The following is an 18,293-nucleotide window of genomic DNA, read 5'->3' as shown; positions in this document are numbered from 1 at the left end:
CCTCCCATTCTTCCTCCCCCCCCCCCATTTTCCCATTATTCCCCTCCCCTATGACTGTTCCTGAGAGGGATTACCTCCCCCTGTATATGCTCATAGGGTATCAAGTCTCTTCTTGGCAACCTGCTGTCCTTCCTCTGAGTGCCACCAGGTCTCCCCCTCCAGGGGACATGGTCAAATGTGAGGCACCAGAGTACCTGAGAAAGTCATATCCCACTCTCCACTCAACTGTGGAGAATGTTCTGACCGTTGGCTAGATCTGGGTAGGGGCTTAAAGTTTACCGCCTGTATTGTCCTTGGCTGGTGCCTTAGTTTGAGCTGGACCCCTGGGCCCAAATCTGCCTATCATAATGTTCTACTTGTAGGTTTCTAGGACCCTCTGGATCCTTCTACTTTGCTATTCTCCCATGCTTCTCTCATTTAGAGTCCCAATAGGAGAAAGACTCAAATGGTATATACTCACTTATATCTGCATACTAGCCCAAGGGGCATGTCCCACGAAAGCCTTCACTTACCAGGAAACTAAAGCAACTATTAACTGCCAGTAATCCAACCAAGATTGGTAGCACTTATAAAACCCTTTCTCGCACAGGATGAAACAGTTGGCACTGTCAACCTTGCACAGGTCTTAAGCAGTTAAACACATTTGCACTGAGTTTCTGAATACAATTCGGAGTGCCTATCCTTTAATACCTACCTTCTTTCAGACTCCCTCTACTGTGAGAGTCCTCAAGCCTTGAAAAGTGTTATAAAGATGTTCCATTTAGGTCTGAGCAATCAGTAGTCACTGATGCTCCATAGTTTGGCCAGTTGCGAGTCTCTGCAGTCACTACTACCTACTATACACCCAAAACTTCTATGAAGACTTAAAGCAACTCTCCCTTCCATTTTATTTCCAAATATAAATATTCTTGTGCCACAAATATTTGGCAAAGAATTTGCTGTTCCGTGATTTTTTCCATGCAAAGCAAGATGTACTGTACATTGTTTCCCAAAACAGCATTTTACATATAGACTGGTTCCTTAAAAGTCCGCTATGACATTATATGCAAAAATGACATTTCCACCCTTAGAAAATTGTGAGCTCTACCAAGTCAACCTCCAATGTCTGTGTTCTCATATAGTTTATGAGCCCCACTTAATAAATAGTGTTCTGTAACCCTGTACTCAAGAAAACTGTGTCTTATCCCCCCATTCTTACTTCCATTTGCTTTTCTGTCTTCTTCTCCACCCTGGCCTATTATATAGAGTCCCTCTACCTGCCTCGAAGTCCATGTAGGTCATGTCACTTCAGGTAAACAAAAAACTATGTTTTAATTAATTATATGCCACTTAAAGTCATATGAAGTAAGTAGAAGTAAATTTTTCTTTGGAATTATTTTTAAGCTTTTTAAGACATAATGCTTGAATTTCTTATGCTGCTAAGATTGGTGTAATTTCCTCATTATATGTCCCTCATGTCTTCAAAATTCTAATAGCAATGGGGACCTTTTACAATTATTATCTCGTAATTTCTATCCCTTTAGTTTCTTTTATCTGATTTTTTTCAAATAAGGAGCTTAGCTTCAGATGTAAGTCTGGTAACCACAGTTACCAATTTTTTGTGAAAACCTGTCCCAGACAACACCTTGGAACTTTGGGAAATGCAGAACTTAGGTGTGTTCTAGACTTAGAAGATCCTAATATGCTTTTTAATGATGATCCAAACGACGGTAGTGAATATCAGAGTGATGAGTTTCTATAGAAATCTGAGTTGACCTTTTTTTTTTATTTAAACAAACCATTAAAGTATACAATAAAATTTATATTGTCATGTGTGTATTCCTAAGAGGTACGTGCAAGTTTTCATGAGGTGAGAGAGTTGGGTGAAGTATTTAAGAATAAAACAAGTTATTTTTTGCTCTGTTAGACTTGTCTAATAAATATACAGTGACTCTTCTCTAAGAGAGAGAGAGAGATTTCTCTAATGGTTTTGTCCCATTTTATGAGCATATTAAGCGATACAAGGAAAACAGAGCTGACAAGAAATCATTTCACAAAACACATCTGAGGTCTCAAAGAACTGATGCCATTTGATGAATTTTTAAAAAGCTGGCTGCTTTTTCAAGAAGTTTATAATTCAAGGTGTTTGATTAACTTTTAAAGAGTTGAATGTTGACAGATTTAAAATCAAAAGGAAAGAACTGGCATGATCTGGTGGGTTCTTAAAGCTGGTGAGAAACAAGAAGCCAGTGATCTCTCTCCTTAGCTTTCGAATTCTTGCTGAGATTTTGGAAAATCTTTATTACATTCAAATTGGATCTTTTACAGTTTCAAATACACATATTTACAGCTTATACCTTACCATTTATTGACCCAACAAATTTTTAAATTTATATATATTTATATAAATTAAAAAATATATAATTAAAGTAGGATAAAAAGGAAAATCTCAAATTTAGTATGTCTGTTGCCTTTGTACAATCTTTAGAGTTGACCATTACATTTCTGTTTTGTCAATTTTTCTTTTCAACTTGAGTGGCTACTTGCCAAAGTACTTTACCATATTTTTCAGACCTTAAGCACACTTCCCCCCCCCAAAATGGGGGCGGGGAATTGGGGTGTGCCTTATGGCTTGATTGTTATTTTTACTGTTTTTCTTGTTTTACTGCTCTAAAAACTGGGTGTGTCTCATGGTCAGGTCTGGAAATTACAATATTTGCCAAACTTACGAGACAGTTACATGTTTAAAATATGAAGTTACATCTTTTGATCCATCTTTGGAAACTTCTGTCGTTGTTACCGTTTAGAGTCATAGGGACTTGGTGGTGTTTAATTTCTTGAGTTCTTTATATATTTTAGATGTTAGACCTTTGTCAGCTGTAGGGTTGGTGAAGATCTTTTCCCAGTCTGTAGGCTGTCGCTTTGTTCTCTTGACAGTGCCTCCTGCCTTACAGAAGCTTCTCAGCCTCATGAAGGTCCCATTTATTAATCGTTGACAGTTGGTGTTCTGTTCAGGAAGTTGTCTCCTATGCCAATGTGTTCCAGGCTCTTCCTCACTTTTTCTTGTATCTGACTTAGTGTCTCTGGTTTTATGTTGAGGTCTTTGATCCAATAGGGACAAGTTTCTTATGTTCAATGCTTGTTTTGTTTTGTTCTTTGAGACAGAGTTTCTCTGTGTATCCCTGGCTGTCGTGGAACTTGCTTTGTAGATCAGGCTGACCTGGAGCTCACAGCGATCCACCTGCCTGTCACTGCTTGGGATTAAGGGTGTGTACCACCACTGCCAGGCTTTGCTGAGTTTTTAAAATGCCTCCTCCAGCACCTGAAAGACCCCTGAAGGGAGACCCTCACTCAACCCTCAGGATAGCACGCACCCAAAGACACACAAACGACCGTCTTGCTGTAAACACATGAGGCAGTTTATTGGCGGAGCTCCGGGTCGACATGTATCTCATGCAGGAGACAGAGGGGTCGACCCAGAAGCCCAGGAGCTTAGGGTTTATATGGGCAAGGGTCGGGGAAGGGGAGAGGGAAGCGGGAAGTTTTGGTGCGGCCACACATGATTGGTTGTTTCAAACATTTGAACATCAGCAAATTGCGTAGGCAGATCTGGGGTAAGGTCAGACTTAATCATACGGGAGCAGTCCTTGGTTCCTGTTTTTCTCGGAACCCGAGAGTAGATGTTTATCTGAGGTAAGGACACATCTGGTTAAACTCAAACCTGGAACATTGTGTGAGGGCCTCAAGGGGGGATTAAGCCAACACCATAAGATTGGATGAGGGGTCTTGGCTCATTACTCACTCGACCATGTCCGGTACCTGTTTCTCTCAGGAATTTGTCCTTCTGTATCCGCCCTATCTTTTACGGCCAGCCGGTCCCTGGAACACTCAATAGGCCTTTGTCCCCTAGCTCTGCATTCTTTGTGACTTATCAGCTGGGACCTTGGGCTAGCATACCTGCCGACCTGCACTTATGAGTTAGAGAGCTCTGCTGTTCTGGTTGCTTTAATGCTAATTTAAAAATTTCCCTTTCACACCTTTCCAGAGAGGTACCAATCATATTTATAGGGCATTCTAGGATTAGTGGATTAGAGCTACAATCCCATAATTTGAGAGTTTAGGATCTAGAGTTTGAGGCCAGCTTGAGCTATAGGAGACTTTAAAAACAAAACAAAACAAAACAAAAACCAACAACAACAACAACAAAACCCCTACCATCCTGGTATCTTAATGTATGGAAAACTTTTAAAATACTTAGCTCTACTCTTAGTAACTTCTAAAACCTATGTTCAAAATTAACTTAAATTTTGCTTAACAAAACATTTTAGTTTTGATAATATGATTTATTTTTAAAATTTTCAGGCTGATCTCAGTAATGTACGTGTCAGGGACTTACATGAAGATGAAAGAAAGTTCATAGATAACCAAGTAACACCTCCTGATGCAACCACTGGTGGACAGTTTCCCGAGTGCTAGGGTTATAGGCTGTTGTCACATAACTAGATTAAGGTTGTATTTCCCTTAGGGATCACGTCATCCAATCATGTTTGAAATCTCCTGATCATGAACAAGAAGCCAACCTCATGTTTTGTTACTGCACCCCTACAACCCTAGAAATCAGGGTGTTCCGTACAATTATAATCAGCCAGGTGATCACTGTGTCACACGTATTGTTGGTGATTGGTCTGATGTATTTTGATGCTAATTACTGCTTGCTGTGTCTGTGCCCCACATGTACTTTGCCTAAGAGCCTAACCTATTTGGCCAGTGAAAGCCCATCACACCTGGGCCGGGGAAATGGGATAGGTGTGGCTAAGGTTCCCTGGGTTTAATGAGAGAGAGAGAGAGAGAGAGAGAGAGAGAGAGAGAGAGAGAGAGAGAGAGAGAGAGAGAGAGAGAGAGAGAATCTGGGGAAAAGGAGACTAGAGGAGAAGAGGAGCAGGAAGGAGGAGGCTGTGCAATGGATTAAGTGCAGGCTAAAGAAGCACATGGCCAGCAAGGATGGATATCTGGACCAGATGATGATAATTAGCAAATATTTGGGATTATGGATGGGAGGCAGCTCAATAGAAATCATTAGAAGCAGATGGCATGGGATTAGGACAGACATCCCATACCTGCCCCACTATGGGGAGTAGTTTAGGGGATTAATGTCTGCCCTGCCCCAGGTTAACTAAGGCTATTTTAAAATATAACATGTCTGTGTATTGATTGTTTGCTAGTGGGTTAGAAAATACTGGTGTAATAATAATAATAATAATAATAATAATAATAATAATAATAATAATAATAATAATAATATTTATTATTAGGCCATACTGATAAATTAGTCACAACAACTAGAAACCAGGGTGTCTTGTACAATTATAGTCAGCCAGGTGATCACTGCATCACACATGACAACTTACCTCAAGGCACGGTGATCCCTTTTGGGAATGTCCTTTTTGCTTGAAGTTAAAAATGTTTGCGTTTCTTTTCATGAGTATCAGAGGCAGCAGAGGTTGGAAGCTGAAAATCATAGTCCTGGAAGTCATTCTTTAACCCAGGCCTGTGACTGCCTCTGATAAGCAGTGGACATCAGCAGTATTGGCTTCCTGTGGGACTTGCCTATAGAACCTGGGTCCAGCCTAGTGAAATTAGTCTGTGTTGTACCTACAACTCAGGTGGCCACAATAAACTTAATGCTTTGGGATTTACTCTTTCAACTTGTTTTCTAAGGAAAGAGCTTGTATCACTTACTTGGAACCTAACATCCCATACCTTAAGGTCCCGCTCTTTCCAGTCATGGTAACAGAGGCAGAAACTTAGCCTGGTCTACATAGTGAGTGCCAGAACAGCAAGACCTTGCCTTAGAAAAATCCTGTCTTATAGGAAGTCAAAGTTGGGCATGTTGGCACCTCTAATATCTTGGTATTTTTAATGTTACATTTTATGGCCATTTAAAATTTAAGTAAATGAATGTTCACACAGGCTTACACAGGAATGACAGTGACTATTTTTTTGTTACTTAGGCAACAGATATTTTAAAAATTCTTGATATAATCAATGTCTGGTATTTTAACTTAACAAAGATTGGTAGCATAAGTTAGTATTTGAACAATACTATGTAAGTATGATTTACAAAGACATCAGACAGCTGACAGGGTCACAACAGAATGAAAAAACACCAATGTACACTGGGAGAGGAGGAGGAAAGACGGTAAGACATGAGGACACACACATAAACAACAAAGGAAGATGATGTCATATCAGAGTATTTGTGATCAGTTAAAATGAAATGAGAGTCTCATGACTTGCGGAATGTAGAGCCAATGGCTCATCACCCAAGAGCACGCCCTGCTCTGGAAGAGGACTGACTTATGTCTCTTAAGAGAAGTGAATCAATTTGATAAGGGGTCAGAGATATGATTGGCTTAACAAGCCAATAACTTTTGATGACATAAGTAGCCTAAATAACAATTGCCAACAAGATAGGAGAGATCTAAGTAACTATACTATCTGGTCCGACTCTATGCACATGGAAATTACTGATCATTAGAATGTTCACCCCCATATGCAGACTGTCAATGCATATGTAACTATTCCTTTATAATATCGATATTTGAAAATTTATAATTTTTGGTCTGTATTTTAGAAATGTAAAATTTGAAATATATAATAATATGAAACTGATATTTAATGTTTTGTTCTGTCCACATTTCTTTAGAGCCCTTTTCAAATCTGCTTAACATCCAAAATACTGCTATAGGGCAATCTTGATAGGGAACTTGGTAAATCCAGATGTTAATGTCCTTTATACCATATGGAGGCAATATTCTAATGACTAATGTTATTAGTTCTAGTGTAACTAATAGAAAGACTGGAAATATAATAATTATAAAAGCAAAAAGGTGATATTTTCTCTGGTATAATTTTATAAGACACTGGATTAGAAATTTGAGAAAAATTTCTGAAAAAATAGTATTTTGCTGCATACTGAGTAATTACTCTTATTTCATGATTCTGAGATTTAGAAAAGGAAGCAGCATTTACTTCAGTTACAATAAACAAACGAGTACAATTTTTCACATAAATTCTAGAACTCAGGCTGAAAACATTACTTTAGAAAGTCTATCATGAGTTCCTGATTAACTCTGTGACACTGCAATGTCAAACTGTTTTAGAGGTCAGTGAAATCCTTCTGAGTTGGAAAATGCTTGAAGCTATTTGCCCTACCTCAGGAAATAACTGCTTATATAGGTGACAGTAATGTCAAGCGGACTTAAATGTTTAGAATCAGGGTTAACGAATGTCAGCAAAAATAGCATTGGGCAGATGATACGTCTCATAGCCTAAGGATTATTAAAAAGCCGTCACCTGGTGTGCTAGGCCGGATCTAATCTCTCAAACAACAGCCTTCCGGATGCTGAAATTGGGACCGGCTTCCTAATGTGCCTGTGAAAGGGCACATTACTGACAGTTTCCTCTTAGCCTAGTAGAGTAACCTTTACCACTTCCGTAATCATCCTGCAAAGCACTCTGGGAAAAGTCCTACCTAAAGGACACTTATTATATATTACAATACAATCTGTGGGTGAGTGGATTTATCACTACACACATTTGTGCTGAGGATCTTCCTTTTGTGTGTGCAGCTGCAGACTGAACCCAGGCCTTGCACCTGCTGGCAAGCACACTGTCCTGAAGAGATATTCCACGGACTCTCATGTAATGAAGTACTTACACTTAGTTTGTTCCCAGCTGAGTTTGTAGAGAGCAAATACAGAAGACAACCAGATAGTTGGAGAAATAAATATGATTTAGAAAATATGCAGGCAAACCTTTAAAAGTTGACATTTTAGATTGCAGGCTTATCAGGAATTCTGTTTGACTTGTATGTTTTCTATTTTGTTTTAAATAATGTTCATTTTATTAAATGGTCATATTTTGGGGTGCTCCCAAAACAATTATAATAGTATTATCAAAGATCACTGATCTTAGATCAATTTAGTTAATATAATAATGAAGCATGAAATATGGGTATAATTATCAAAGGCAATGCCAGCATGAAATGAGTGCATTGCCTTGAAGAAACAGTTCTATTGGGTTCCACTTGATGCCGGGTTATCATAGATCTCCCCTGGGAAAAACCACATTATCTATGGTGAACAAGAAATCATGATTTGCTTTCATGGAACAGAACCAACTTGAGCACCCCAAAGCTTCTTAATTTTCTGCTTCGTGAATTGTGACATATCTATATCTAAGAAAATGTTGGGAAATTTTCTCAGTGGTTTTAGCCCTTACAGATAGTTTTGTGTGCTTTAAGACAGGTACATAACAAGTTCTACAACAAGGTATTATAACCAGCAAGGGAGCCAATGTTGTTTTATCTAAATCTCAATAACGTAACATTGTATCATAGCTTCTTCATAGAATGAAAATGCATTTAATAATTGACTTTGTAGACTGTATTGCTTTTTGGTTCATCGATTCAACCAGAAAACATTAAGCAGCTATTATTCACCATATGCCATGTACATACTGTGAGTATAGAGGCTAATAAGGCTTTATGATTTAGACATGAATAAAGCCTGTGCAACAGATATGACGCTAGTCCCACTGTGGAGTAATGTCACATTTTGCAATAATGTCCAAAGAATGTAGACTTTTTTCCCCCTGAATTTTCTCACCTAAAGGTCACCAATCTAGGCTAGAGTTGAGGATTTAAAATTCTCAGGCCAATATCCTTCATGCCATACCAAAATAAAAAATCACTTTAAAAAAATCACATGCATTTGGTATGTGTAGCTGGATCAACAGAAAACTGATTGTTACTCTTATGAAAAGCCACCATGGTCAGATGTTTTCTTTCAGACTTCTGGGGAACTGAAAGAATGCTGTCTGGCTTGTTTGTTCATTTGTCCTCTTTGCTGCCATCTTGGAATCTCTCCCCATTTTTACCTACATAAATAACTATAACTGTAAATATTGTGTTGTACTTGTGCACAGTGGTCTCAAATAAGAACCTTTACTGAGCATTACAGATAGTTCAAAAACTTTAATTCTATAGGAGGCTTTGTGATATGGTTTATTTATGTTTGCATGTACTTGTTTATTTGTTTATAGGTGTAGATGCATACATATGGGTAGGCGTGTGCTGTGGCACATATGTAAATAGAGGTCAGTGAGTTCCTTGCATCTACAACACGGGTCCCAGGTACTGAGCTGGGACTGTTAGAGCTGTCAGCACGTGCCTTTACCCAACGGGCCATCTCTTGTGCTCAAAGTGGTCACTTTAAAGAAAAAAAAAATGGAAAGAAATAAGAGAGAGAGAGAGAAAATGAAATTGTTTCCAGGTTTAAAAGAAGGCAACCATTGAGATGTAACAAGAATAAATTAATAAAAAATTTTTTAAAAAGGCAAAACCTACACTAATTTCATTTAGTTAATAAAATTTTGAAAATAATGTAGGTTAGTTAGCAAACTGGAAATTCTAATTAGAAGCACTTGCCATATTTTGAGGATATTAATTTTAGTGAATAATTCTTGTGTGGTGTTTAATTAGGAAGCCACATTTGTACATTTAAAATGTTCTTTTCTTCATTCTGTCAAACGCAATATGTAAATTATACTAAGCTATTTAGACTCACTTTTGACTCCCTCTACATCAATGCTATCTGCTTCCTGTCCCCTAGAGTCCACAAAACTTCTGATTATAACTTTTTTCCCAATTCCATTACGTATTTCTTAATGTCTTTCAAAACAATTCCCCCTCCTTTTTGAGAGTGGAAATCTTCTTCTCTCCCATTTGATCACAAAGGTTCTGTTGTTTTAAAATACTTACAATCTTTAAAATGGGTGTTGTCCAATGCCAGATGGCCAGACTTGAAATCATGCGTACAAGTAGTATGGATTGGCCAGGCTACAGTGTGTGTGTGTGTGTGTGTGTGTGTGTGTGTGTGTGTGTGAGTGTGTGTGTGTATGTGTGTGTGTATGTGAGTGTGTGTGTATGTGAGTGTGTGTGTGTGTGAGTGTGAGTGTGTGTGAGTGTGTGTGTGAGTGTGTGTGAGTGTGTGTGTGTGTGAGTGTGTGTGTGTGAGTGTGTGTGAGTGTGTGTGTGTGTGTGTGTGTGTGTGTGTAATAACAATATGAAAAAAGCCATGAATTTGAAAGAGAATGGGGAAGGTTATGTGGAACAATGTGGTGAAAGGAAAGGTAAAGGAGAATTGTAGTTATATTGCAATATGTAAAATAAAACTTAAAAAGTGAACATTAACAATGAGATGGCTTTATTAGCCAAATGCATTCTTTGGTAAATGGAAAATTACTGGTTCAAATCATTGGACACTCACATCAGACTTTTAATTGTAGGAGGCATTCAAAACTCGGAAAGGAATATTACCAATCAAGTGATTCTCCCTCCTCTTTTCCAGAGATTTGCCTGCTGACCAAGGGCCGGCGCACTGCCAGTGTTCGCGCGGATACGTACTGCCGTCTTTACTCCCTTTCCGTGGACAATTTCAATGAGGTCCTGGAGGAATATCCGATGATGAGACGCGCCTTTGAGACTGTTGCTATTGACCGACTGGATCGGATAGGTAATCATTAGCTTGCTTCCCGCTTTCCTCGAGCACAATATTGATTTAGTTTCAAATCCTACTACAGAGATCCCTTGCTAATTAGTGTTGGGGGGAAAACCCAAATAGCTGTGTAGTAAATAGTTGATTAGAAAGCCCCGAGGTCTTAGCTGCTCCTTCTAAGGGCCCCGGATTGATCTGTTCACGTCTATTTCCACTAGCAATGCAATCTGACAATGCAAGCGACACCACCTCAGTTTGAATCTTCAGGTAAACAGCACTGGTACAGATTCTAGGTAGCACTGAAATAGAACTTACAGCTAGTATCACGAGTCGAGTCTATATTACATTCCAAATTTTATTATAAGGCTCTTTGTTATCTTAAAGGGCCAGTTTTACATCTTGTACTTACATTAAAAGTTTTAAAAACTGTGCAATTAAATCATTATCAGCAGAAACATCAAAATGTTTGTAATACAGACTCAAGCAAAAGAAGCCGTGGTAGATTTGCCCTACATGGATGTTTTCTCTGCAAACATCAAGGCTAAGAAGTATTTTCTGCTATAAAACAAAAATATATTAAATAGAACTTACTAGTTAAGCTAAACATTTGTGTATTTTCCACAGCGACGTAGAACATGTTGCCTTGCTGTTAAACTCCCTAGCTATCCTGGAATATACGGAGATGTGATAAGGTGGTGTTCGCTCAGTCTTCAAACCTTAACCTATTTGTCCACCTTGTCTTTCTTTACCCTCTAGTTCTGCACTAGATTCATAATTCAGCTTGAACGCCATTCCCTGTAGAAACCTTTTCTGGCTTCTTACCACATACTAGGTTATATTCCCTTGACGTGTTCCTCAAAGAGTCTCCTACACTTATTTCCCTCTCAAAGCACCGCCTTTGTTGTAGTAACTGTTCTTTAAAAAAAAAAAATCATTAAATTTTATGAATGAATAGATCATCTCTCACTCACCATTAGGGTTGTAGTACTTGGTCCACAATGCATGTACATGAAAAGGGGGAGGAAGGAGGAGGGAGGAAGGAGGAGGGAGGAAGTACACCTGGAGGGAAGAAGTACACCTGGAGCAGATGGAGTTTGGAGGTCAGTTAGAAGTCAACAAACAGGTGTCTCAGGAGTTCACTCTCCCAAAGGTAAGCTCTCCTCTAAGACCGTGTCTCACTCATCTTTCTTTCCCTCTACCTATGACAGAGTCTAAGTAGATGGGGGAAAGTAAAGTTGCATGTGGGCATTATCACAGGGGACAGTAAGCACACTAGAGGTTCATACTGACAACTTAGGGACTTAACGTGAGAGAGTCATCCAGAGAGATGGCGCCCAGGAACTAAGAAGACATTCCTAAAAGCACGATTTGAAGACAAACTAAATTTTTTGCCACGTGAGTGTTTTTGTTAGACACTGACTTAGGGGTAATTGAGACTGGCTTCCTAAACCAAATGGACACCATTAGATAAATTAATAAAGCTTAGCATATTCAGTAGATTCTATTAATCTGGTTCATCTTCATTATCATAATGTACCTTTTTGAAAATATACTCAGTTACTTTTGAAAAGATACTAGTTAGCAATGGAGCATAAGTGTATCCACTTTCCGCTTACCTTGCTCATTTGGGTATAATTTTTGCAGGTGTTTTTTTCTATTATTTAAAATAGATTATTTTTTCATACAACACATCCTGACCAAAATTTTCCCTCCCTCCACTCCTCCCCCAGATCTACCCTTCTTTCTCCCTTCAGAAAAGAGCAGGCCTTCAAGAGACAACAACCAAACACAACAAAAGAAAATATAATAAGGCAAGACAACCCAATAGGAGGAAAAGAGTCCCAAGAGCAGACAAGAGAGTGGAGGACATACTCGTCCTCACAATTACAAGTCCCTCAAAAACACCAAGCTAATGGCCACAGCATATATGCAGAGGATCAGGCGCTGGTCCCTGCAGGCTGTGTGCTTGCGGCTTCAGTCTCTGTGAGCTCATAGGTGCCCAGCTTAGTTGAATCCGTTTGCCATGTTATCCTGATGTCCTCTGTATTTCTATTTATTTATTTATTTATTTATTTATTTATTTATTTTTACCACTATGCTATTGATTCTAATGCCTATCTATTTTGAAGCTTTCAAAAACCCATGAGAGGAAGTAGGGCTAGCATTTATTTGCGTCCTGAAGTGAGGGGAGGCATGTGGAGCACTGCACTCTGCCTCGTGGCCAGTGTACAGGAGATGGACGATCATGAGCCGATTCTCAGTGTGCCAGCTCCTAAGCATCCCCTGAGGAAAGCTGATCACAAATGCTAAAATGTGGACCCCACATCAGGGTGTTCGCATTTAATTGGTATGCACTGACACTCGTAATCTGTTAAAGCCCCAGAGATGAGAGAAATATACAGCTAGAGTTAAGAAGTATTGGCCCCTGGCACTGGCCGAATACCATATCTGAGACAGTTCTTCATGAAACTGTGTGCGTACGAAACAGTATGTGGTTCAGCAATATGGGTCTGGTCTAAGGGACCGTCTTTCTTACAGGCACCCAGATGATACAGATGAAGCCGATTTGTTATCGGTTTCACAATTGTATCTCTTTCCTTTATTTAAAGCCTCTTTACTCTCTAACCCAATTTCTAAGCCGCGATCATAAGCTTTCCATGTCATAAGTGTGATGAATACACCTGCTTCACAGTCTTGAGAACTGTATAAATGGTTCTATTTAAAGCCTTTTGTTGACCGTGTCTCAAAGTAAATGCTTCAGTGTTGTTTCTTTTTCTCCATTGCAAACACAACTTGAAATTAAAATAACGATTCTACGCCCAGCCTGACCCAAACATCTCTTTTCCTCCACTCCTCAAAAGTGCACATTAAAGCAGCTTTCACTTTTGCCGTCTTTGGTTTTTCCAATTTTTCTTAAGCAGAGGGTGATATTTCTAAGCAGATGCAACAATTATGCAGGAGGGAGAAATTTTATTATTCTTTGGTGGTGACAGGTGAGCTCTTGACTTCTAAAGCCATTGGTCCTAACAGTGGCATACACCAACCTGGAGCAGCCAGCCTTGTGTGGCTATATTAGTTCTTTTCAGCCCATCTAAAGTGCCTGTTTTTCCCTTTGCTGATAGGCAAGAAAAATTCCATTCTCCTGCAGAAGTTTCAGAAGGATCTGAATACTGGTGTTTTCAACAACCAGGAGAACGAGATCCTGAAGCAGATTGTGAAACACGACAGAGAGATGGTCCAAGCGATCCCTCCAATCAACTACCCTCAAATGGCAGCCCTGAACTGCACATCTTCAACCACCACCCCAACCTCCCGCATGAGGACACAGTCTCCACCAGTCTATACCGCAACCAGCCTGTCTCACAGCAACCTACACTCGCCCAGCCCCAGCACACAGACACCCCAACCCTCAGCCATCCTCTCGCCCTGCTCCTATACCACAGCAGTCTGCAGTCCTCCTGTACAGAGCCCCCTGGCCACGCGAACTTTCCATTACGCCTCCCCGACTGCTTCCCAGTTGTCGCTCATGCAGCAGCAGCAGCAGCAGCAACAGCAGCAGCAGCAGCAGCAGCCTCAGCCACAGCAGCAGCCGCATCCACAACAGCAGCAGCAGCAGCAGCAGCAGCAGCAGCAGCAGCAACAGCCACAGACACCTAGTAGCTCCACACCGAAAAACGAGGTGCACAAGAGCACGCAAGCGCTTCATAACACCAACCTGACCAGAGAAGTCAGGCCCCTCTCGGCCTCTCAGCCCTCGCTGCCGCACGAGGTGTCCACTATGATCTCCAGACCTCATCCCACTGTGGGCGAGTCCCTGGCCTCCATCCCTCAACCGGTGGCAGCGGTCCACAGCACGGGCCTTCAGGCAGGGGGCAGGAGCACAGTGCCACAACGTGTCACCTTGTTCAGACAGATGTCCTCTGGAGCCATCCCTCCAAACCGAGGAGTGCCTCCAGCGCCCCCACCACCAGCAGCTGTTCAGAGAGAGTCTCCCTCAGTCTTAAGTACAGACCCAGACGCAGAAAAACCACGTTTTGCTTCGAATTTATGATTCTTGCTGATTGTCAAAGCAGACAAGAAATACTCTAATAAACAGAATATTCTCAGATATTATTTTATTCTATCTCATGATAGATTCCCTATAGCCTACTCTGAAAAAAATATTTTAGACAGCTCTGGCCTACATGCAAAAGTAAAAACATATATACATATAAAATTTAATATATATATATTTAAATGCCCAAGAGAAGTTCAAAGGACTTGTATAGCATTCAGTGTTACATGTCTTTCTTTTCTTTAAAACCATTAAAGGATTTAACACATTGTTGTAAGACAGTTGATTTCTAATCTTTTACTTAATTCCTTTGCTATATGTATTTCTCCCTTTTATGAAGCGTTCCTGGAATCAATGGAAATAAAACTCTCTCTCTCTCTCTCTCTTTTTTTTTTTTTAAAGCAATTCCAATTAGTTCCAGAATAGCACCAATCAAAACTTTCTTTCATTAGCTGTGCCTCTGCATCTAGATTGTTGATTATGCGGGATTCAGTAAACAAATCCCAGATTATAGCTCTAAATTGTATTTTGGTGCTTTAAATTTTGAGTTAGGTGAAGGAATACACTGCATGCTCAGCCACCACAGGAAACTCACATTGCCACTGTTAAGGCTTTCTCTAACCTCAAACATGTTCCTTGATTTTTGCAAAAAGGTGAGGAGGTGTTTGTTGTCCTGTGTTACTGAACTTTTACCAAGACTCAGTCAATGTTAGTTGTAAATAATTTTTTTCAGCCCAAATAAAAGTAACTAACCTGTGTTGTATAAAGGTAAAGGTCACTAAGAATTTAGTTTTATTGCTTCACATCAAAGGTTAGAGTTTTAAATTTCACAAAACCTAATAATTGTGACAATTGTTCAAATGTAACGCAATGGCTTGAGACCTACAATATTTATTTTAACCTGCGATACTTTATGCAAAATTGTATGCTTGAATCTACAAATTGCTTGTATTACACCAAAAATCATTACTTTCCTTCCTTCTTAACATAATCAAGCATCCGAAAATACTCCTGGCATGCTTTTGGGGGCAAAAAAAAAAAAAAAAAAAAAAAAAAAAGTAGATTCAAATCAATTATTGTAAGAAAAGGCTTACAGTATTTCTCACTTCTAGAAGAGTATAACAATTCAATAATTGCCTCTCTTAAAATTCTTACAAGTCTGACTTGGATCTCTGACTTAAATCTAGAAGTGAGTTTTTTTCACTTTAATTTAACATATTACTGTTATTATCATTTAAACAATTATTTGCAAACACAGCTTGGTTTGACGTTAAATGTCTTCATGTTAGTCGGTAGTTTATTGTGATGTTAATGTGCAGAAATAAATATAATATATCATCGCATCTGTTTGGAAATATACATTTTGCCCTATGTATATTGTAACTAGGCAGTTAGTAAATCTTAAGGCATGTGGTAATCAACATAGTCCTTAGGTAGTCAGGAGGTTCCGCCTTTTCAATGTGCTGAAAAGAGTGTGGACTTGGTGACAGAAAGAAAAGCCGGGGTGACGTTGAGGTGTCCATAAGCATTGTTTGTTTGTTCATTTGATTTCTTAATTCTTTCTGTGAGCATCAGTTTCTTCTAGGGAAGTCCTTTAGTGATCCTGTGTGCTTATTGCATCCCACACATGTGGCTGATGACTGGACCACACGGGCAAGATTCCTAATGTCTGACTTCTATCGATAACTCAAGAGGGTGACGTGACGTGGAGGCCTTGAGTATCACAGGCACTGATGATGCATTTAAGAACTTAGAAGACCACACGTCCTATTCAGACAGGGCCTCCACATAGACCTGAAGACACAGACCAGGCACAGAAGTGAGAGCTCAGAGCTCGGAAGTAGATTCATGTTACCTGTTATGCCTTTAATGGACGTAATGCCTGTGAAACCAAAATAAGTTGTCACACTTAATTGCTAACAGATCCTAACTTGTGTGGAAGCAGTCAACAATGCTAGGCAATGTGATGTCACTTATTACTGTCATGCTGGTGACCAACGACAGCCTGTTGGGGATGATATAAGCAAGAGATTGTTCAGCCTACCTAGAATTAATGGGAACGTTGCAGGACCATTTACATATCAATACGAAACACCTTTATTTTATTACAATGTAAAAAATAGCTTCATATTAAGATCATGCACTAGTCCTTTAAATTATTAAAGGTTTACATTTGACAGGATTGATGGGTTTGGTGGTAAAGTATTTTTATATATAAATTTTTTTTTAGCACTATTGGGAAACATTAACAAAATTGAATTGCATGGTCATGCAAGTGCAGCCATAAAGTTTTTATTCACTTTGTACTGGAATGGACAAAGAACCCTAAGCTTTATATGTTAAACTAACAAAATGGTACAGGGTAAATTATATATACATATGTATGAATGTATATAAATATGTTTATTTATATTTAGGAGGCAGGGACTGATGTCCGTATAATACAAAGGTGCAGCGCTAGGTGAATGTGGCCGATTTTCTCCGTCTGCAGTTAAGCTCAGGTGTTGTTTTAATCTGCACAGGAAGGACTGTGTTACGGTCTTTTGCTGCTGAGGAGACAGGACAGTGGCTGATCCTCATCACTGTCTGACCAGGGAAGAGTATGAGTGTTTCTTTTGTCTTTTCTCGAAGCCATACATACATAAATATATATAATGATTATTAATAAATCCAACAGAAATTAAACCAAAATTATGAATATTTTATTTTTTTGTTGAACTCTAATCAAATGTCTTGACTCGTTGATGAGTACGGATTTTCTTATCTTCCTGTCTTTGTATAATTTCCAAAAAGATTTGTTTTTGAAAAAAAATCACTATACAATTATTGTAGATATTCTACTAGTATAGAGTGAAAATAATTTAAATAGAATATGGATTTCCAGTTATCCCTTTGTTTTACTTTTTCCCTATAGTAAAATTTGTTCATTTTATTCGTTACTCTATGCCTCTTTAGTATGTGCTGTTTGTTCAGTTTCAAAACACAGCCATGTTTATATTATTGGATATGAGGATGGTTTTAAATATATGTACATGACCCATTTTCTCTGAGCTTTTCAAGGACCTCAGATGAGATTTATCACAATGAATATAAATAGTGAAGCATTCCTAAATGAAATGAAGATAAAATTGTGTTTTTCAAGTGATTGCTCTCAAACACATAGCCTGGCTCCAGGTCTCTGTGACCTCTCCATAAGTGAATGATTACCAAGTGGCTGTCACTTCACTTTTTAAAATGGTGACTCTACCACTTACAGACTTAAATGAACGTTGTATTTTCAGAACACTACAAAGGAAACAGTCAAGTTATTCTAATAATTCCTATGGGGCATGAACAATTTAAACAATATGATGAGTTTAAACTTTTAAATATATTATGCTAAAATAAGAATTACTTATGATTCTAAGTATAAATCATCTCTGTCTTTCAGGATTGTGGTGTTTATTATTATTATGAGGAAATATTTTAGCTCCATATATTTTATGACTTATGATTTTTATTTAATAATTTTACTATAATTGCTCCTTTGGAATATACTTTCCTATTTTTATAATATTAAACTAGATGACCAAGATTTTTCTCACTTTTTATCTTTTCCATTTTAATGGAGCATGTGTCATGCAATGCAAGTATGGGAAATGGATATGTTGTTGTTATTGTAATGCATATTCACTGACCCTAACAAATATTTACTATATGCT

The 18,293-nt window shown here is 38.7% G+C and overlaps 1 protein-coding gene across 1 annotated transcript in view; it reads left to right on the top strand.

Moving 5' to 3' along the window:
* The window catches only part of Hcn1 (hyperpolarization activated cyclic nucleotide gated potassium channel 1), a 343,450-nt gene extending 327,810 nt beyond the window's left edge, over nucleotides 1–15,640 (top strand). Inside the window, exons 7-8 of the mRNA XM_051172292.1 lie at nucleotides 10,392–10,556; nucleotides 13,661–15,640. Coding sequence (XP_051028249.1) covers nucleotides 10,392–10,556; nucleotides 13,661–14,589 — 1,094 coding nt within the window. The 3' untranslated portion in view covers nucleotides 14,590–15,640. The remainder of the gene's footprint in view (nucleotides 1–10,391; nucleotides 10,557–13,660) is intronic.
* Nucleotides 15,641–18,293: the final 2,653 nt, after the last annotated feature.

This window comes from Acomys russatus, chromosome 30 (genome assembly GCF_903995435.1).
Source record: "Acomys russatus chromosome 30, mAcoRus1.1, whole genome shotgun sequence".
Lineage (NCBI taxonomy): Eukaryota > Metazoa > Chordata > Mammalia > Rodentia > Muridae > Acomys > Acomys russatus.
This window is presented reverse-complemented; position numbering and strand designations above follow the sequence as displayed.